Source organism: Monodelphis domestica, chromosome 6 (genome assembly GCF_027887165.1).
Source record: "Monodelphis domestica isolate mMonDom1 chromosome 6, mMonDom1.pri, whole genome shotgun sequence".
Classification (NCBI taxonomy): domain Eukaryota; kingdom Metazoa; phylum Chordata; class Mammalia; order Didelphimorphia; family Didelphidae; genus Monodelphis; species Monodelphis domestica.
The window spans coordinates 109937077-109959628 of NC_077232.1; the positions used below are offsets into that span (position 1 = coordinate 109937077).

At 36.8% G+C, this 22552-nt stretch overlaps 1 protein-coding gene across 17 annotated transcripts in view; it reads left to right on the forward strand.

Moving 5' to 3' along the window:
- LOC100012556 (sodium-dependent phosphate transport protein 2B-like) overlaps positions 1-22552 on the forward strand; it is a 91519-nt gene that overhangs the window by 41766 nt on the left and 27201 nt on the right. For 12 of the 17 annotated variants that reach the window (XM_056802495.1, XM_056802504.1, XM_007496624.2 and 9 more), the window contains 4 exons: positions 8481-8688; positions 9409-9504; positions 10650-10770; positions 13425-13592. In XM_056802495.1, coding sequence (XP_056658473.1) covers positions 8481-8688; positions 9409-9504; positions 10650-10770; positions 13425-13592 — 593 coding nt within the window. The remainder of the gene's footprint in view (positions 1-8480; positions 8689-9408; positions 9505-10649; positions 10771-13424; positions 13593-22552) is intronic. The other 5 variants (XM_007496629.2, XM_007496626.2, XM_056802500.1 and 2 more) reach the window with 4 other exon arrangements.

Below are 22552 nucleotides of genomic sequence, written 5' to 3' on the forward strand. Positions count from 1 at the left end.
AAAATTTTTTAATTAAAAGAATTACTTAGAGTCATTTTGCCCAATTATATGCTTATAAAACTGACAACCTAAGTGGAATGAATCATTATTTATAAAAATATAAATTGTTTATATTAATGGAAGAGGAAATAGAATACTGAAATAATCTTATCTTAGAAAAGGAAATTGGATAAACTATAAATAAGCTTCTTCAAGAAAAACAAACAAAAAAATCTGATGATCAGATGGGGCTGAGAAGTCAATTCTAACAAACATTTAAAGAATAATTAATTCCAATTCTATATCAATAATTTGAAAAAATAATTAAACAAGCCCTAGCAAATTCCTTCCATGACATATAGGTGGGATTTTAAAAATTAGTAGAATTTATTTCCAGGTATCTCAGTTCCTTTCTTGCCTCCCCACACCATAGAAGGTGTCATCTGGAAATATATACATAATGTCTTTTGTATTTCTACTTCTCTATTCATTCTCTGGAGGTGAACATTCAGAATTATTCTTCAAATATTAAATCTGTTTGTATATATAAGATTTTCTTGATTCTATTCATATTACTCTTCATTATCTCATGTAAGTGTTTCCAAGTTTCAAAAAAAAATTATATGCTCATTGTTTCTTAGGGCTGAATTCTATCACAATCACATGCCAAAATTTATCTAGTCATTCTGCAATTAATGGACATCCCTTTTATTTCTAGTTCTTTGCCACCACAAAGATAGCTGCTATAATATTTTGGAACAAATAAGTTCCTTTTCCTTTTTCCTTGATGTTCTTGAGAAATAGAGTATTGTTGGGTTGTAACAACATCCACAATTTTATAGCCCTGTGGGTATAATTCCAAATTGCTCTCCAAAATGGTTGGATCAATTCACAGTTCCACCAACAGTGTATAAGTGTCCTCACTTTTCCATATCCCCTCTAATATTTATTATTTTGCCCCTTTATCATTTTAGTTAAACTGATGGGTGTGAGATACCTCAGAATTATTTTGACTTTCATTTTGTAGTGATTTAGAGCATTTTTCTACGTACCAATATATGGCTTTGATTTCTTCATCTGAAAAGTATCTGTTCATAACTTTTGCACATATATCAATTGGGGCATAGCTATAGATATTGTTTCAATACCTAAACCAGAGAAAGAAAAAAAAACAGAAAAAAACTAAAAAACAACTTCTGTAATCTCAATTAATGCAAAAATTTTAAATAAACCACTACCAAGGAGACTGTTGCAATATATCAGAAAGACCTTACAAACAGCATGTCCAGGTGGAACATATACTATGAATTCAGTTCTGATTCAATATTAGAAAAACTAATGAAAATAATGACAAAAAAAGTAAAATGAACCATTTCAATAACAAAAAATAATCATGGGACTAGATCAGTAGATTTAGAAAAATCTCTTGTCAGACTACATCTATTATTCCACTTGAAAATGGAATAAATGGACCTTTCTTCCCTCCCTTTCCTATTCAGCATCATTATCAGACTATTATATTTAACATCAATAGCCTATGTGCCAAAAAATCTACATGTAAATGCTTTGTTAGAATGCTTTTACATAAAACAGAAACTGAAATTATCTGTTATACAATTAGTCACAAATACAGCTCTAGTGTTTTGTTCATTTCTTTAATTTGTCTTGTCCAAATAAAAATAGCATTATCTAAAACAGTTCTGTATTCTTGTAGTAGCTAGGTCCTACTACCACTGTACTTCTCTGAATTCACAAATCTGTTGTAAGCTGTAGCTTCTCTGTCACTTCTCTGACCCTTTTCTCCCACTAAACTTTGTTTTCTAAAAGTAATTAAAATCTTCCACCACTAATATAACTACTGCTACTACTAGAACAACTATAACCACCTCTCCAAAGTCACTTCCATTACCACCCCAAAGCTGCCTCCACATTCTGTGCTTTTACAGTTGTCATAGCTGACACTCCCACCATAGCCACTGCCTTAGTTTCTGTAACTTTGTCTACCACTTCCAAAGCCTCTGTTTCCTCCAGAGTAACAAAGGCCTCCTCCACCATATCCACCATCATTTCAAAATGCATTGTCGACATCTACATATCCACCACCATGACAGCCACTAAAACCAAGAGCACCACTGAAGTTCCCACCAGAGCTAAAGTTCTTTTTATCAACCAAAGCCATTTCCACAGTCACCACCAACAAATCCAAAACTACGTCATCCTCTTTGAGTAGATGAAGGACGGACTGGCCGTTTCTTTCTTTGAAAAGGCTTTTTTTACTTCACGTTTCTGACCATTCACTGTTTGGTGTTTTTGAATGACAATCTTATTCACAGAATGATGGTCATCAAAAGACACAAAAGCAAAATATCTCTTTTTGCCACTGTCTCCATCAGTCATGGTTTAAATTACTTTTCTTTTTTCATTATAAAAAGAATCTCATGAGTGCTGCTTTTTTTGTATCTGCCTTAATGTCACCCAGGAAGAGCTTTGTAATAGCTAAGTGGGTGCCTGTCCTTTGAGAGTCTTCCTTGGAAACAGGTCTTTTGGGTTCCACAACTCTACCATTAGCTTTGTGAAGTCTTGCATTCAGGTCTGTGTCTAACTCTTCCATGGTGGCATTTGTAACAAAATCAGACCTATATTATTTGGTATTTGGGTCCTTCATTACTATGTAGTCTGTAAGCTGGCCCATTGCCCAAAACTCTTAGATCTCAACTATTTGGGCAAGAACTCACTATTTAGTAAGATTTCTGGGAAAATTGGAAAGCAGTCCAGCAGAAGCCAGGCATAGACAAACATTTTACACCATATAACAAAATAAGCTCAAATTGAGTATGATTTAGACATAATGGATGATATCAACAAATGAGGGGAGCTTATGAAAATTACCTATCGAATCTACTGATAAGGGAAGACTTCATGACCATGAAATTACAAAGAGTTATAGGAGATGAAATATATAATTCTTATTACATTAAATTTAAAAGATTTTTATACCAACAAAAGCAAGGAAGGTAAAATTGGAAGGGAATCAGTGAACTGGGAAAAAATTTTGACAATTTTTTTCTGATAAAAAGCCTTATTTCTACAATTTAAATGGAATTGAGCCAAATTTATAAAAACCAAAAACGATTCCCCAATTGATAAATATCATAAAATATGAACAGGAAGATTTCAGAAGAAGAAATCAAAACTATCAATAATTACATGAAAAAAATGCTCTAAGTTACTATTAATGAAGAATGCAAATTAAAACAATTCTGAAATACTACTTCATACTCATGAGAGTAGCTCAGATGACAGAAAAGGAAAATGGCAACTGCTTGAGTGATATGGAAAAGAAGGGATGGATATTAGTGATGAACTGATCTAACCACTTGAGAGAAAAACTTGGAACTATACCCAAAGGACTAAAAGCCTGTACATACTCTTTGACCCAGCAGTTCTTCTTCTATGTGCTTGTATCCTAAAGTCATCGCAGAAAAAGAAAAAAAGACTTTTATATAAAAAAATATTTATAGTAACTTTTTTGTAGTGGCAAAGTATTGGAAACAGGGAAAATTAATTAGTTGGGAAATGTCTGAGCAACATGTGGGATATGATTAAGATGGAATACTATTGTGGTATGAGAAATCAGGAAGGGGAACGTCTGAGAAAAAAACCTGGGAAGACCTGTAAGAATTGGTGCAAAATGGGGGCAACTTGGTGGCTCAAAGGATTCAGAGCCAGACCCAGAGATGGGAAGTTCTGGGTTCAGGTCTAACCTCAGATACTTTTTAGCAGTGTGACCCTGGGCAAGTCACTTAACCCCCATTGCCTAGCCCTTATCATTCTTCTGCCTTCTAACCAATACCCAGTATTGATTCCAAGATGAAAGTTAAGGGTTTTAAAAAAAGATACAATGTGAAGTGTGAGTGTAACTTGGAGAACACTGTACACATCAGCAGCTCTATTGTTATGACAGTTAACTGTGAAAGATTTAGCTACTCTGATGAAAACAGTGATCCATGAGAGTTGTAAAAAAAGGCTCATGAGCACTGCTGGGCTTGTACCCCAAAGAGATAATGGACAAAAAGACTTGTACAAAAATATTCATAGCTGCGCTCTTTGTGGTGGCCAAAAATTGGAAAATGAGGGGATGCCCTTCAATTGGGGAATGGCTGAACAAATTGTGGTATATGTTGGTGATGGAATACTATTGTGCTAAAAGGAATAATAAAGTGGAGAAGTTCCATGGAGACTGGAACAACCTCCAGGAAGTAATGCAGAGCGAGAGGAGCAGAACCAGGAAAACATTATACACAGAGACTGATACATTGTGGTACAATCGAAGGTGATGGACTTCTCCATTAGTATCAATGCAATCCCTGAACAATCTGCAGGGATCTAAAAAAAAATACTACCCACAAGCAGAGGATAAACTGTGGGAGTAAAAACACCGATGAAAAGCAACTGCTTGACTACAGGGTTGGAGGAGATAAGACTGAGGAGAGACTCTAAATGAACACTATAATGCAAACTCCAACAACAGGGAAATGGGTTTGAGTCAAGAACACATGTGATAACCAGTGGAATCATGCGTCGGCTATGGGAGAGGGAAAGGCGGGGGGGGGGGGGGGGAGGAGGGGGGAAGGGGAGGGAAGGAAAAGAAAACGATCTTTGTTTCCAGTGAATAATGTATGAAAACGACCAAATAAAATAATATTAAAATTAAAAAAAAAAGGCTCATGAAAAATTGCTATCCACTTTCATAGAGATTTTGGATTCTGACAACAAATTGAAGCATATTTTTCTTTCTTTTTTCTCATTTCTTTTTTATATGTTGTTTTTTCCAAAATATAGCCAATGTAGAAATACTCTCATCTTGAAAAACATAGTTTGCAATTCTCCTAATTTTGTCAAGACCCATGTCAAACCAATCAGGACAGTTACTTTGAAAATAATTTTGGACCACAGGGCATGCATTTTTCACAAACTACCTGTGAATGTGATTTACATTCTCATCTGTTAAAGTATCCAATCCAACCCATTTTTCTGGACAGTTAATAATTCTATTGAGGAAAGTGGAGGGAGTCTCTCCCACTTCCTGATTTAGGTGCTCAAATTTAGACCAGATTCTTGAGTGTCTGGAATTTTTTGCCTCAGTTTCAATTACTGCCTCCTTGACTGTAGTTAAGTCTTTGTTCCCCACAAAAGAGTTATATTCCCAACCAGGATACCGAGTTGGCGAATTGGCAATTAGGGGGTTATTATTAGTGCCCTATATAATCTGCTGTTTCTCTCTTTTCATTAATAATTCATCCATGAGGCTGTCAAAGTCCACATAAGGAGGATTGTAAAGCTTAACTAAAAGCTTTACAACATCCATGGATTCTTTTTCATATGATAGAGTATTTTTCTTAAAACTGCCTAGATCAGCCCGAGTAAAATTTTGTGGCACATGAGATTCACTTATACCACGTTCTGGGGTTCCCTTAGAGGAAATATATGAGCTGGTTTGCTTTCTAATGCTTGTTTCCATTTCTAATTTGGTTGGATTATCTGATTTAGTTGCACCCTCTAATTTAGTTGCATCATGTTTTTTAGGTTCTGCCATTGTTCCTTTAGCCTTGAGTAATTCCTCATATTGAATTTGCATTCCATCTAATTTAGTCTCTAGATAGTTCACTTTTAACATTAGATCACTATTTGCAGTAGCTTGCTTGATGCTTGCTTTTAAATGTTTAAATACAACTGCCAAAGATTGGATCATCATGTAAAAAGCACATGATAAACAATAGTAGCACAGGGGCATAAGAGATTAGTTGTAGGAGAGTCAATGAGAAGAGTACTGACATTAAAAAGTCATAGGCAAGTACATTTTGCACGTATTCTGGTGAAATAGTGAAAATGAGAGAAGTCATATCTAATAGAGAAAATCCCATGGTGATTTTATGTAGCTAATTCACCAGGTTTTCTGAAAGTAGAGATTATTTGTATCAAGTTGACTGTAGCCAACTAGAGTTCAGCTCACTGTTACCACAGCTAACCTCTAGTTGCTTTCATAGACCCCCTGCTGAGATAAAGGCTCCAACTGCCCAAGTTGACAATTAGACCCTTAAAATCAGACTGTTAGGTTCTTTGTCCTAGCTGGCTCACCAAACTGTAAAAATAAAATTTTGGCAAGTTATAAAATAAAATATTTAGATGGAAAAACTGTTTCAATATAGGTTCAAAACTTTTCAAAACTGTTTAACTTGGCAATCAGGTTCAAACTGTTCCGATACTTTTAATAGAGGTAATCAAAAGTAACCTCAGTGAGGAAGTGAAGCTCAAATGTGAACTTCCCTTCAGGCCAGGCACAAGGACGCTAAAGAGACTCTTATAAAAATAAAATATTTATTGAAATATATAAGGATAAAGAAGAATTTCTAATTCTAAGGGATTCTAAATCCACCCAAATAAACTTCCTGGTTTAGCAAGGAACTGCTTCTCCTGTGTTTCACAGGCTACACTAATCCTCCCTGATCTGAAGAACCCAAATTTATACTCTAAATACTAATATATACTAAATACTAAATATACTCTAAATACTCTAAATAAAACTACCTCTATTATCTTTATAAATCTTAACTTTGCCTTCAAATTATAAAATGGCAAAGCTTGAGTCTCAATGAGAAACAAGTTAGGACTCTGAATCTTAACAGAGTCCAAACCAATGATCAGGTTCTTCTTTGGTCTTCCCAGATATAAACTAATCTATAAAAACCACAATAGGTATTCAATAGTGTTTCTCAAGTTGGGAAAAGAAAAGACTGAGCTCCTTTGGCTCTTTCCCTCAGACAGAGAGAGAGGCAAAGATGTTACCTCCTCCAGCCCTGAGAAAGAATCTCTGAGTGTGTGTCTCTGCCAACTGCCAGAGAGAGTAATTGACATAGAAAAATGGTTATAACTGTTAGCAGTTGAAATTAACATGCTCTCAGCTTTGCTTCAAATTCCAGTTTTTTCCCCTCAAGCCAGCCACTTTACTTCTTATCCTTAAACTAATAAAACAATATTAACTAACAAAACAATTTTCTAATATCATATTTACAGGATGTAGAAAAGTTTGGACATTAATAAAATTTTTGGTAGAACTATGAATCTATCCAACCATCTTGGAGACCAATATGGAATTATGCACAGAGAACTATAAAACTGTGTATACCCTTAGACCTAACAGTACTATTGCTGGGAAAATGGAAAAGAACCTGTACATTTCAAAATATATATAGCAGCTCTCTGTGGTGGCAAAGAACTAGAAATTGAAGGAATGTCTAACTGGAGAATGACTAAACAAATTATGGAATATGACTCTTAGAAACTACTGTGCTGTAAGAAACAATGAGCACATACATTTTTTAAACTTAGAAATTCCTACATGAGATAATGAAGAGTGAAATGAATAGAACCAAGAAACTTATATATAGTAAAAGATTTAATATTTGAAAAATAATCATGAGTGAACAGAGATATGGAAATATGGAAGACATCATCTATATATTTCCTGGGTGATTCCTTGTTTGTTATGGGAAAGAGAAGGATAAGCTTAATGAAAAAAAAAAGAAAAAAGGTTTGACCAGGAAAAATGAATAAAAATCAGTCTCTCCCTGCATACAGGATCCAGTACCAAAGCTGGAGAGGACCGGATTGATTTGTTAGTCAATCAGCATGCAGTGTTTAACAAATTGATATTTTCACAAATTCAATTCACAAAGACAAGAGTTAAATGAGTACTACTGGGTAAAACATAAAACTGAATTAAACATTAGAATATAAATAAAAATGATAAAAATGGAAAGAATTTGCATTAATTAAGTACCAAATACCTACCTGGTTCTCTGTTATTATTTATCTTTCAAGTCTCTGATCTAACTGGCCCTTCATACAATGAGCATACCTGCTCCCCCTCAAGACTGCTTGGGACAACTACATGGTACCTGGGAGGGAAGAACGCTTAAATGAGAAATGAGGAGGCCCCTTCCTGTGTGACATTGGTTGAGCAAATTCCAAGAAGTGTTCTTTGTCTTTGAAATGAAAACATCAACAATGTGGTCTACCTGCTTCACAGAGGTGTTCTCCCAGATACAAAAGAGCTTTGAAACAGGAAGCTCTGCAACAGCACAAAAAGAGGGTGGTATTATGGTGATATGTGTGGACTATGGGGTCTTTATTCCCCATGTGCTCTGTCCATTTGGGGAGGGGGGAGCAAAAGTGGGACCTAGATCTATGATGTCACTGGTGTGTAGAAACTTCCAATGTGGAAATCCCACAGCACTGATGCTGATTGGCAACTACAGGACTGGTTTGGATCACTGGAAGTGTTAAGTGACTTGCTCTTGGTTTAAACTAGAGGTGGGCCCAGAATCCTGGTCTTCCTGACTTTAAGTCAAGCTTTCTTATTCTGCATACACTAAGCACTCCATGCTATGAATTGAATTAACAGACTTGTCATTCTCTTTCTTTGGATGTTCTTCTTCTAGGGTTTTTGCAGGAGCTACTGTACATAGTTTTTTTAATTGGTTGACAGTGCTGGTGCTGCTGCCTCTGGAGTTGATCACTGGTTTCCTCTACCACCTCTCCTATAGAATAATGAGATCCTTTAAATTCCAGGCTGATGATGATGATGATGATGATGGCCCCGAACTCTTGAAAGCCCTCACAGGTCCCTTAACAAACATCATCATCCAGGTGGGCATCAGGACTTAGCCTGATTTTGAATCTGAGTCATTAAGGAGGTGAAATAGCACCTGCAGGGAACTTGATTCGTTTGGAAAGGCACTTAAAAATGTCCTCCCCAATCTGGTAGGACTAATTGGATATGCCTATACTACAACTCCCTCATTTCATTCCCAAATATAATGGAGATAAGGAATAAGCACTGAGTTGCTTCTGGTACCACATTAGAAATTTTATTCCCCTCTTCTCCCCTCTACCACTCTGGCCAAAGAGAGACTCAACTATGCTATCATTTTGTGCCTAATGCCTCCCCCCCCCCCCCCCCCCCCCGCCATGATGTGGATATAATGGGATTGCCTTCAAATGAGGTCAGAGGAGAAGATCTTTCTCAAAGGATGCTTCATTGTTCATTCCATAACAATCAACTAAGAAGCATTCCTTAAGGGATACGGAGTCAAAAATGAGACATTCATTGGCCTCAAGGAGCTGGCAGGGTACTAGACACTTTAAACAATGTAAAAGGGCTTAACTGGCCTCATCCTAATCAATAGGCAAAGTTGTATATATTCAGCACAGTTCTTTGGAAATAAGGCCAATCTGTCTCCCCTTTACATGGATTCTGGCTTTCACCTCTGTACACTGGAGCCCTTAGGAGAGTAATTAACTTTTCATTCACAAATCATAGCTGAGGAATGGGGCAACTCTTTTCCTCATGTCTGTTGTTTTCCACAGCTGAATAAAAAAGTCTTCACTGAACTTGCTGCAGGGAATCAGGAAGCAAAAAACAAGAGCCTGATAAAAATTTGGTGTAAAACTTTTGAAAATGTGGTAAGTTTCAGAAAATGATTCCAAGGTCATACATAGACAGTGGTTCCTCCTGTGATGTTGAAGGACTTCAAGTGCTGTGGGTTTCCTATAAACTCAGTGCCCTAGACCAAAGCTCTAGTCACTCTGCTCTAATTAAAGCTCAGACTAAGGGGCAGAATAAGACTTCTTCAAGATAGAGATAAAGCAATTATCTGCATGAGTCTCCCTTCTGGGGTAACAGAGCTCAGCCTGGGTGCAGCTCAGCTGGCTTTCAGAAATGATCCAGATCTTTTAGGCTATTTTCTCTTCTTTCAGCAAGTGCCCTATAGCAAGAAGGCTGAAGTCTTCTCTTTGGACTATGGGGAGGATGAGGTAGAGAAGAAGGGGAAGATGGGGATTCAGTGGTCAATGATAGTCACATCTTCAGGGCTATGAATTGTATCTTCACATCATACCATCCCTTGTTCTAAGTTTATAGGATTATATAAGAAGAAATGTAGGGGTTAAAATGAGGAGTTTGCCAAAGATAGGAGAATAGTTTAATGAATTTTGTTTTAAATGAGAAAGAATAGTAAAGACAGAATGATAGGAAAGAGAGAGATATTTAACTATCTACTCTAGGTTTGTTACCTAAAAACTACCAAAATGTTCTAATACCAACCTATAAATACCTAAAAACTCATTTGAGAGAGTCTCACTAATAACTCTTCAGCCTAGCTAACCAGGCTGAACCTACACTAGCTATGCATATGTATATAATATATAAACATATTCTAAAGAACTCACTAAACAATGGACAGCTAGCTAGCAACCCACACACTCTCCTTGAATCAGATTCTCCAGCAGCCAGTTGTCACCAGCATCTGCCAGCACCACCCTTCCCTCAGGAAACCTTAGAGAGAAAAGTTCTTTCTCACTCTTGATGCTTGACTTTATCGCTCACTGTCCAACTGTCATTCTTAAGTCAGTTCCTCTCTGAGAGCAGTTTCTATTTCCTTTAACTGTGTGCTGGTCTCCATGGTAACAGAACCTCTCATCTTTGGGCCTGGTTCTCTGTCCACTAAGCCAGCCAGCTCTTTCCCCTGTTAGGTTAGAGCAAGGGATTAAGAATTCCCTTTTACTATCTTCAGTAACAGTTTTTTTTTTTCCTTCATGTTTTCTTTTAGACTTTTAGCAATGTTACCGTTCCCTCACCAGAAAACTGTACCTCTCCCACTCTCTGCTGGACTGAAGGGAACATCACTTGGACCCTCAAGAACAGAACGTATCAACAGAACATTGCAAAATGTGAGTAGGAAATCTACTAGAAATTAGACTGCTGAATTTCAAATTCCATTCTCAATTGATGTTAGAGCCAAGGATAGGAGCAAAGAAGTCATGGGTAAAGAAGACCTATGAGGTACAGGTGTATAATACCTGGGAAGATGTAACAGTCATCAGCAGAATCTAGACTGATCACATTCTTTACTTATTTCTCCTCTGGCAGCAATTCATCGCAAGATAGTCCTTGATTTGGGAACAGATTGCCAGACCAATAAGGCAGCCTAGGAAAAGGAGCATTGAAGGCCATATCCTTGAGGAAAGAGAAAGTGGGCTAGGTCTCCCTAAGGAACAACCCAGCTCCTTTTTGCCTGGTACAAATGGGTGCCTTCTTTACCTGTGATACAGAAGACAGAGCAAAGCACTATGTAAATCCTCAGCAAACTTGTCTGGTCTTCTCCATGACACCAGTCCAGTCCTGCCCCTGCGGCATTTGGTAGAATTGGCCAAAGTCTAAAACAAGACACACAGCTCTTAGAAATATTGGATGCTAGAAAGGAAAATATTGGCTCTCTCATGCAATTCTTACAAACACTGGGGTCATTAAGCAGCTGCCTCTGAGGACTAGACCATCTTTGTTCCTCTGACCCTCCAACATTTGCAGAATCAATAATTATCAATATTCCTGACATTCCAAATGCCACACCTGCCTGACACAGTAGCCTGTTAAAAGGGAGGAATAACTTGCCTTCCTGAAGTGAAATATTACTATCCGCATTTTCTAAAAGATAAGTGACATCCATAAGGTCCCATAACCAGTTACGGAAGAGCTGAGGCTAGGACATTCCTTGCATGACGCCCCACTGGGACTCAGGTACCATTCCTAGCTCCAATGATGTAAACAGAGCTGAGAGCTGTTACTGCTATTATTAGTATTTGCTTTTCTTCTTCCCCAGGCCTGATCCCTCCCCTGCTGGATTTAATTTAGACGTGGGATAGGGGCTACTCTAGGGAGTTTCATTAACTCTTTGATGTTTCCAGAATATAATCTGTATAACTTCCTGCAGTTCTATTTTAGTCAAAAGGTTAATCATATTGTGGAATACTCTAATGTACTGAGATGAGGGAGATTTAGTAAAGACTAACTGAGTCTTGCTCCTCAGGGTACTTCCTGAGACACAAGATAGGGAAGTACATACATCTGTGTGTGTGTATGTGTGTGTGTGTGTGTGTGTGTGTATGCGTGTGTGTGTGTGAGAGAGAGAGAGAGAGAGAGAGAGAGAGAGAGAGAGAGAGAGAGTGAGAGAGAGAGAGAGAGTATTTGTGACAGAGAAATATACACAGATACTTAGATTTGAATTCCAGATTCACTACTACAATGGAAAGAGCCATAATCCTAGAGTCAGAAATCCAAGATTCAAATCCCTCCTCTGGTGCATATTAACTGTGTGACTGTGGATTTTTCTCTGATATTGCTTTTCTCATCTATAAATTGAGAAGTTGGATTAGAGAGTCTCCCAGTTCCTTTCCAACAATATGCATTCCGCTTTATAGAGTGCAAGATTGGAAATAAAATTCTGTAATGGTTTCAGAGAAAAACACCAATTTCTACCTACCTAAGTGTATAATTTACTACTAGGGAGGAATTGAGGAATTGAGGCTCAAACATGGTCCCATCAGTTTGAATAATCTCCTCATAAAGTGAAGTGGATGATGTTAGGGATCCAGAGTCAAGAAGATCTAGTCCAAATCCAGCTTCAGAGACTTATCTGGATGGCCCAGAGCAAGTCACATAATTTCTGTCCATCTCAATTTCCTCATTTATAAAATGTGGAAAATAGCATCTACCTTTCAGGAGGTATTACAAGGATCAAAAGACATTCTATTTATAGAGCATTTAAAAAATCTTAAAATGCAATGTGAATGTCAGCGATTACTATTATAATTATTATTTACATAACATTTTCAGTGTACAAATAACTTCATTATTATTCCTGCACAATTAAGCTAAAGTGCAGGTAAGTGGTAGCAACTCAGGCAAATCCATTCCTAGGAAGAGGGAAATGTCATCTATGGTACAAAGATCAAAGAATGTTGGAGCAGGAAGGATCCCTTGGGATTATTTAGTACAACCCTCTCCTTTCAAGAGCAGGAGACCCAACACCCATAAAGGTGTAGAAATCTGCCTGCTGGTACAGAGAAAGGAGCAGAATCAGGATTCTAACTCAGAAAGTCTATATGTCAATGAAGTGCTCTTCACTGTTATATTGGGTATACAGGAGCTTAACTGAGAGGAAATCTCCCCACACTCATGTATCAAGACTTTTTAGGAATCAAAAAATGGCTTCTTTAACAAAAAAGTTAGGAAACTTTACTGTAAAGCAGAGTCCCAGGGTTAAGTGTTATTTTGATTCAACTTAAATATCTTTTGCAATGTTACTCTATAAACCTTTTCTGAATTAGAATCATTTTACATAAGACATAGTGCTTTATACAACACTATGTACCCAGATCTGGAGATAAGGAGGAAGAGAAAGATGTTTGGGTCACAATGAGATTCTTAGAAAGGGAAACAAAGCTGAACTCTAAGAAAGACATTGTTAGATCCAAGAAAACCTTCTAGATGACTCACCCTCTTGGCCATGAGTCCTCTTGATAAATGGTTCCTCTGATCCCTGCAGGCAAACACTTATTTGTGAACACCAGCCTCTCAGATTCGGTCATCGGATTCATTCTTCTACCCCTATCTTTGTTCATCTTGTGCGGTTGTTTGATCTTGTTTATCAGGGTCTTGAACTCTGAGCTCAGGGGACCTGTTGCTGCAGTGATTAAGAAGTACATCAACACAGGTAGTCATTTCAACATACCTGGGCCTTTCTGTGGGCAAAGCCCTTAGGAAAAAAGATACCCACTAGTTCTCCCCACATTGTGCTCACTGAGGTACATGTCTGATCCAACTGTCTAGAAACAAGTACTTTATTTGACCTTGGCTTCCACTTGGGTTTTCTCTTACTGATTAACAGTTCTTGGAATCCAGATTGTCTCCATTTATTTTGAATTTGTGTTATTGCATTGGGGATGTTCCTGAGGCCAAGAGAAAGTTCATTGCTCTGATGTTGTTTACCGAATAAGAAAGAACTGGCCCTGGAGGCCCTGCTTTACCTGTATGGAGAGATCTAGGAAAATATGAGTAGCCACAGAAAACTGGAAGAAAAAAATTTTTACATCATATTTAAAATATATAAAGAGAGCTTTGTCAAATTTATATGAATGAGAGCCATTCCCTGATAAATGGGAAAAATATATGAACAGACAGTTTTCAGATGGAGAAAGCAAAGCCATATGTAGGTATCTGAAAAAATGCTGTAAAAAAACTACTTTTTAGAGAATTGTAAACCAAAATAACTCTGAGACATCACCTCACACCTATCATCAAACTAGCTAAACTAAAAAAAAAGCGAAATGACAAATGATTGAGGGAATATGCAAAAATGAGGATACTAATACCCTGTTGATTGAGTTGTGAGCTGATCTATCCATTTCGGATTTGGAAATATAGTTATAAAACTTGAATCCATTATTTTCTTGAGTATATTTCCCAAGGAAATCAGGTAAAAAGGAAAAAATCCCATATGCTCCAAAATATTTATAGCAAGTCTCTTTCTGGTGGCAAAGAATTGAAAATTGTCCATCAATAGGGAAATGGCTAAACAAATTGTGGCATGTGATTGTGACAGAATACTACTGTACCAAAGGAAGCAATGAGCAGGCAGTTTTAAAACAAAAACAACTTGGAAAGAACTATTACCAGAATAGTGAAATTGGTAGAACCAGGAGCATATTGTGCATAACCATAGAATTCATTTAGGAATAGTAAACTGTGAATGTTATTTCCAGAACATGAACTGAAACTTGAAACATGAAGGAATTTATGGGTACATGCTGGTCTCCAGTATAATCACTACTCTGATTTGGAGATGGTGGGGAAGGGCTGGAACACTTATGGATGGTATTTATTATAGAGATATTAAGAAAAGTAAGCTAAACATATAAAGGAGAAATGTGTATTTCATTTGGTTTTATAAAATTTGGAATAGAAAAGGCTTCAAAAAATAGAAAGAAAAGAAAAAGAAAAAGCAAAGAGAATAAAATTAATCCAAAGATGAGATAGTAAGAGAGTGAGGATAAATGAAGGAAAAAATAGTTACATTCTGCCATGTTTCTCACACGGAGAACATTCCCAAGACCTTAGTGGGATTATTCCCTTTGGGGAAATAAAGAAAGCAATAATTAATGATAAGAAGAGAGATACCATGGTATAGTGATAGAAAGCTGACCTAAAAGCCAGGAAAATATAAGTTCTTATCCCAATTCTGACACATACTAGTTGTGTGAACAACACTTTAAAAGCTCTTTAGGACACTTTAGGCAAGTCTTCAGAATGCTGTAATACAGAGAATCTTCCAGCTGGCAGAATTCCCCCACCAGAGAGATACCTATACCAAAGTAATCATAGGATAAGTCTGAATACCTGTCCCCTAATAAACTCTCTAGAGCTCTAGAGCTCTAAAGTTGGTAGAACCCTTACAAACATCTATGTATTCAATGTTTACATTAGTCCTCTGAGGCAGCCACATCTGGAAGATGCTAAATAACTTGTCCAGGGCTATAACATCTTAGGTGGGATTTGACTTGGTCCTTTGGATCCCTGAGTCCATCTTTGTTGGTCAAGCATACATTAGCTGTGTAATCCTGGATGAGCCACTAAACCCAGATGTGCCTTGTGGCACAGTACAAAAGAGTATTCAATTTGGAGTCAGAGGTTCTGGGTTCAAATGATGGGCAAGTAAATTGAGGTCTATGATGCCCCAGTTCTCCCTCTGAAAAATGAAGAGGGATAGAACAGATGACTTAAAGTCTATTCCACCTCATAAGTTTTAAGGTCCTATGATCTGTAGAAAAAGAGAATCTGAAAAAAGTGTTCTACAGGTACTATTCCTACTAGGACATGATAAATGATAAAGAGCTCTGGAAATTTCACTGTCACCATTACTTGACTAAGGAAGAAAGTCTCGAACTGGAACATATCCCTGCTCCTTCATATATAATCACAGAAGCAGGAATATTGGAGAACAAGGAAGGTGATCTCAATGTAGGAGCAAAGCTTGGGATTTGATGGCCATCTCTGGATGACAGAAATACTTATTGGAGAGGAAGAGATATAGGCTAATCATACAAGATGGCAAAGTAGATAAAGTTTTAGACTTTCAAGCAGGAAGACATGAATTCAAATTCTGTCTAAAACACTTACTGTGTAGCCCTGAGCAAGTCATTTAACTTTTGTCTCAGTTTACTCTGTTTCCTATCTTCATGGGTTGTTGTGAGGACCAAAGGAGATAAGGCCTGCAAAGTGAGCAGCACAGAACCTGGCACATAGTAGGTACTTAATAAATGCTTAACTCCCTCCCTTCTTCTCTACCATGCAGAGGATTAACAATTTCCAATAATTCCTATTGTTTTATGTTTTTGAGTTTTTTTTTTTTTTGCTTTCTGCTATGTGCCAATTCCCACAACTAACATCTAGGAAAAGTCTGGGACATTTGCCAAGTGAACCCTTTTCCTCCTCAGCTTCCCTTCCTTATCTCTAATCTCACCTCTTTTTTAGTTGGGTTGTTATGAATTAGGATTCCAATGGGACTTGTAAGGAGTGGATTCTTCCAATCCCCTCCTACTCATACCTTGACTGTTATAGATAAAGGATTTTGACAATAATAATAATAATAATAATAAAGTGGGAAATGAAAAAAAGTTAATTCCAGTCAAGTGAGCAGAGCAAAGAGAGTCAGAGCCTCATACCTGTAGCACTTTACCAAAAGCACAAGATCCTAAAAAAGAGGCCCCAGTAAGTGGGTCTCAGCCAAATTTATCTCCTAAGCATCCTTATGTAAAATGAGTATGTAATGCAAAAGGATGATGGGAATGTAGCTCAGGTATTGCAAATTTTCCATATTTAAATTCTCCCCAGTGATCCTTTGGGAAACCAGTCTCCCCAATGGATCATTTTAAATACAATTAACTTAGGTATATACAATTTTAAATTGAGAAAATAAAACAACTTGGGGATAAGGAAACAAAAGGAAATCAAGAATAAAATCAATTAGGGGGCAGTTCCTTTTGGTACAACAAAGTACATATAAACAAATGTATTCAACACCCCAAAGTTCAGTTTTGCACATGTTTTTCTCAGGAACTCCTGTAGCAGCATGCGTTCTCCAAAAGCATCGCCATGGCATCTTCCACAAGAAATTTAGTCTCTGGATTCTGGGAGGCAGCAAATTTCTTACCCCTAAAAGATTTTTTTTTTGTCAAAATGAACTTAAAACTTTTCATTACAAAATAACCCCGCCCCCTCACCAAGGAGGATACAGGGATACACATAGGAATTACACAGGAATACATGGTCAAGTCATAAGGCATATGGATCAGTTATGAAAAACTTCAATTAATTCAAAGAAATTAAAAAATAACCATTGAGTGAAATATAGATTAAAAAAGTGAAAAAATTATAGGAAATAGGGAAAATAATTCACAAATCACAGCAAGTTCTTATAGCAATCCATGCCCCATAAGCCTGCAATAACAATCACTTGCTAACCCAATTTAGCAATCTGGAATACAGTAAGTTGTCACATCATGAAAGAAAAAACAAAACAAAACTATGTCTCAAAACTAATGGGAAATAGCATTTTCTGGTTTGTCCCTTTATTCTGCTTTCAAGGATAATGGAGCCAGAGCCAGAACAATTGATATTTTATACTTGATAAAGAGTGTGGTACAAAGAAGTCCTACATTTAACCTGTTAAACAGCTGCAATCTTGAATCTCACACATTATTAAGTCCTTGAGCTCTTTGTATAGAATGTCATCAATCCCCTTAAGATTGGGTTTGCTTTTTTAACTTTTGTGCTTGTTTAGCAATTTTCAGGTCAACTTCTGTGCTCCTTTGTGGTCTGTTTTTTCCTTGATTCAGACATAGTCATTGAGCAAACGTCTCATTACATGTTATGTTAGTGGCAGGTTGAAATTCCAAAGCTTTTGTGGTACCCATCTATATGCTAGGCAAATATGCTAAACATCTTAGCTTATTCTATTGCAAAATGTAAAGCAATTTAAAAAAATCTTTTCAATATTGGTGACATGTGCTTTAAATATAAAATTTTTGAGAAAAAAACTCAAATTTTGTATCTCACAAGCAGGACAAAAAACAATAATAAAAACATGCACACACACACACACATATATATATATATATATATATTTCACAATTTTAGAGGTAATATATAGAGGCTACTTGATGAAAAATAAGATTCATTTCCTCTTTTAACTTGCCAAGATTCATAGTGTGAGTGCAAATGAGGTTGATAAAGTATTGGAGGTAAAAGAGCAATAATATATTTAAAAGGAAAAAGAAATTTACAGAAGGCACAAAATGTTATAAAAAAGCACATCAGGTCAATATAGGTTGCTAATATAGTTGTTGGGTTTTTTTTTGAGATCATATATGTATTGTTCTATAAAAGCAATTTGTTCAATAGAAGGATGAAATACAGTGCAACAAAATAATATCAATCCAACAATAGGGAAGTCTTATCATGATCAATAGCCAAATAAAATCAATACAGTTTGTTAACAATAATAAATACATTTGTTAACAACAGAAGGTACTTGTTTTACATGACTACAACAAATTCATGAGACCCTCTCCCCAATTTTAATTGCTGTTGGTGTAGTCAATAGGACTTGGAAAGGGCAGTCATAAGCAGGTTCAGTCGACCCAGTATGTTTGAAATTCTTTATGTAGATACTATCACCAGGGTTTAAATCATGAAGTGAGAAATCTATGGGGCCTGCCTGAAGAGCAGAGTCATGAAGTTCTCACAATTTAGTTTGTAATTTCCTGATATATGTGACAGTGGTTGTATCCCCTTGTAACAATGATGGCAGACACATAGGCAGACAAGAATGGTTGTGCCTGAATAGGTAGATGTCCAAATAGCAACTCAAATGGTGAGATGTTTACATCACTTCTGGGTCTGCTTCTGATTTAAAATAGGGGCAGAGTTAGAATTTCAAGTCATTTTAAATGAGCCTCCATGCACAATTTTCCAATCATAGTTTTAAGTTCTTTATTCATTCTTTCAACTTGGCCAGAGTTCTGGGGATGGTATTGTGTATGAAATTTAGGAGTTATTCCCAAATATAAATAAATTTGTGATAAGACAGAATCTGTAAAATGAGTTCCTCTATCTCAATCAATTCATGCTGGTAGGCTGAAAAGAGGAATAATTTCTTTCAAAAATGTTTTGGTAAAAAAGCAGATGTGGCCCAAGCAGTAGGAAATGCTTCAGGCCACCTGGTCAGCTGATCAAGCATGACCAATCAAAATTTATGCTGTCTAGATTTTGGCATAAAGATAAAATCAATTAGTCAGTGTTCAAATGATGTGTAAGTGAGAGGACATCCACTAAAGACTTTTCCACAAAAATAATGCTGATTAAAGGCCTGGCAGGTAGGATATGCTGTACATAGTTTGGAAGTAATTGTAGTTATTCCAGGTTCTATCTATACTTTTTTTAATAGAGTATACATTGCCTTGGATGCCAAAGTGACAATGTTTATGAATGGAGTGACAAATTTGGTTATAGAAATATCTAGGGTGTAGGGGTTTGCCTTCTGATGATACCCATACTCCTTTAATTTGTTTAGCTTTAATTTTTTTCTTCCATTTTCCCTCTTCTTGTCATTGTAGGAAAGGGATGGATACAAATCATTAATAATTGTTAGGGTCAAAATTAACTCAGGCCCTTCCAAGACCACTAATTTCACTGTGGCATCTGTTCTTTCATTTCCCCTGGAGATAGGGTCAGTACCAAGTGTGTGGGCAGAGCAGTGAATGACAGCTAAGGCTTCAGGGAGTTGGAGGGCAGAAAGAAGGTCAGTAATAAGGTCTGCATTGGCAATACATTTTCCAGCTGATGTTAAGAATCCCCTCTGAAGCCATAGCATGCCAACAGTGTGACATGTGCTGAATGCATAACAGGAGTCCTTGTAAATCGTGACTCTCTTATCCTTTGAGATGACACATGTGTGTTTTAAATCTGTGAGTAATGCACCTTGTGCAAGGGTAAGGAAGCTGACCAGAGAGTGGCAAAATTGGTAACTACTGTAGCTCCTGTATAGCACACACCATCCTTCATAAATGAAGAACCATCTGTAAATAATATTAAATCTGAATTATCCAAACGGGTGTCCAATAATCATTATGAGGTTTATGATCAATGGCTACTAAAGCTGTACAATCTTGTAAAGGTTCTCCAGAAGTTGGTAAATCTAGGAGCAAGTTTGAAGGATTAAGAACTCTACTGTGTTTTAACTTGATTTGTTCATTATTTAATCAGGTTATTTCGTATCTCATGATTCTTTGATCAGTAAATTACTGTGTCCTGTCTTAATATTTGTGGCCACATTATCCTATATTAGGATATTAGGATACTACATTAGTATCCTAATACTAGATTGGCAAATTTGGTTACTAATAAAGCAGTGGCAGATACTTCCCTAAGGCATGGTGGTGCTCCTGAAGCAACTGTGTCCAACTGGGCAGAATAATAGGCTACTGGGCATTAAGGAGGTCCCAAAAGTTGAGTTAGAACACCTGAAGATACCCCTCTCTGTTCATGGACATATAAGATAAATGGCTTTTTATAATCCGGGACGGCTAGAGCAGGGGCAGACAAGATAGCCTGTTTTATATTTGAAAAAGTTTTCAGATGTTCCTTTTCCAATTTAAGTGGTTCAGGGACCAAATTTTTTGTGAATGATACAAGGGGCTTACAAGTGATTTCCCTACAGGAAGTAATCCACTGCTGTCAAAATCCTATTGCTCCAAGAATTGCCATCAATTGCTTTTTAAAAAGTGGTAGGTGCTGATAATTTTTTATTATTTTCAAAATGTTAGGAGAAATAAGATGTGGTCCAGCAGTTAAAAACTAAATATTGTACTTTGGGGAGATACCACTGAATTTTTGTCTTTGGAGACCTTGTAGCCTCTCTTAAGTAGCTCCAAAAGGAGGTATTTGCTGTCCTCTTGGCACACTTCAGCATTAGGTTATGCCAAGAGTAAATATCCATATATTGTATTAAACATCTGTTTAAATTTAATGGCATCAGTATCAGTGGTTAAGAATTGTGTAAACAATGTAGGGCTGTCCAGAAAACCTTGGAATAATGCATCCAGGTCCACTTATAACTCTTCCATGTGAAAGCAAAGATATGCCAAGAATTTTCATGTATAGGTATAGAAAAAGCTTTCAAATCCTGGAGAAAGTGATAGATATGCTTGCCATTGGGACCCAATTTTGGTTTCTTAACAGGGAGGATGGGAGCATTGTATTCAGATTTATGGGGAATTATGGTGTCTTGGTCAATTAGTGAATTGATTACTGATGTAATGCCCTCAATTGCCTCCTTTGAGAGAGGGTACTGAGGACTCGAAGGAGGTGGGCTAGATTTAGTTTGAATTTGGACAGGGATATCTGATTTAAGTAGGCCAACATCAGAAGATGATGTGGCCCAGAGAGTCTCAGGTATATCATTTAGGATTTGAAAGTAAGAGGTTCCTGTATGTCATGAGGGTCAGAAAGAAGGAATGGGAACAAAGTTAAGGTTTCCTTTGGAAACTCTAATGAGATAGAGGCATTAGGAGAGCAATTTATTGTGGCTCTCAGTTTATATAGTAAATCTCTTCCCTGGAGATTTATAAGGGAGTCAGGCATCAAGAGGAAAGAATGCTCCACTGACAGGGGTCCCACAGGCAACATCCTAGGGGAAAGCTTTGGAACATTTAGGGGTGTACCCAATACCCCCACTACATTCATTGAACTGATTGAATTGCGATCTAAATCAGTTGTGTTCCTCAATATAGACCTGGAGGCTCCTGTGTCCAGAAAATAGTCATAATAAACACTACCAACCTTTAAAGTCACATGAAGTTCATCACTATGGGGAGAGGGGCAGTGAATAGGGATAACAGGTAGTTAGACATCAGGGTCTGGAAAATCAAAAGTTATATCCTTTGATTCCTTTGTCCCAACACCCCCACCTCCATATACCTTCATAATATTTGGGAAATTACTTGGGCTCCCCAATGAGAGGCATTCATACCCTGAGTAGTTTGGGGATGAGATCTACTTAAAGTATAATGTTGTGGGGTCATTTGGTTTGAGTAATCTGTTATTTCATTTAAATTTCTAGAAAAGCTATCAATTCTAAAATTGTGATTTCTACATTCATTACTGTAATTATAATTTCTATAATTATTTCCATATCTATTATTCTATTGAATCTAATTGCTTGGAAGAAATTTCTACAATTCATCATTATGTGGCCCTTCTATCCACAGAAGTGGCAGGTAAGGGAGGGATTGATAATTACGTTCTTGGAGAGGGGCAATTCCATTGGTCAAATATCATGTCCTTTTCTTGTTTATCAATCATTTCAGTTAAGATTTTAATTCTGTATCTTTTCTAGTAGATCATTAGTTTTTTATTGTATTTATTGCCTTTAAAGACATAAGACACAGTTTGCATCAACTCATCTATATCCATTTCAGGCTATTTGGGGAAATGTGTTTTAAAGTAATTTTGAACTACTCTGGAACAGTTGTTTACAAAATGTTGTTTTAAATGTCTTATATCTCTTTCTGAGGAAATATCAATGCCTAGGTACCTACCTCTCAGTTCAATGAGTCT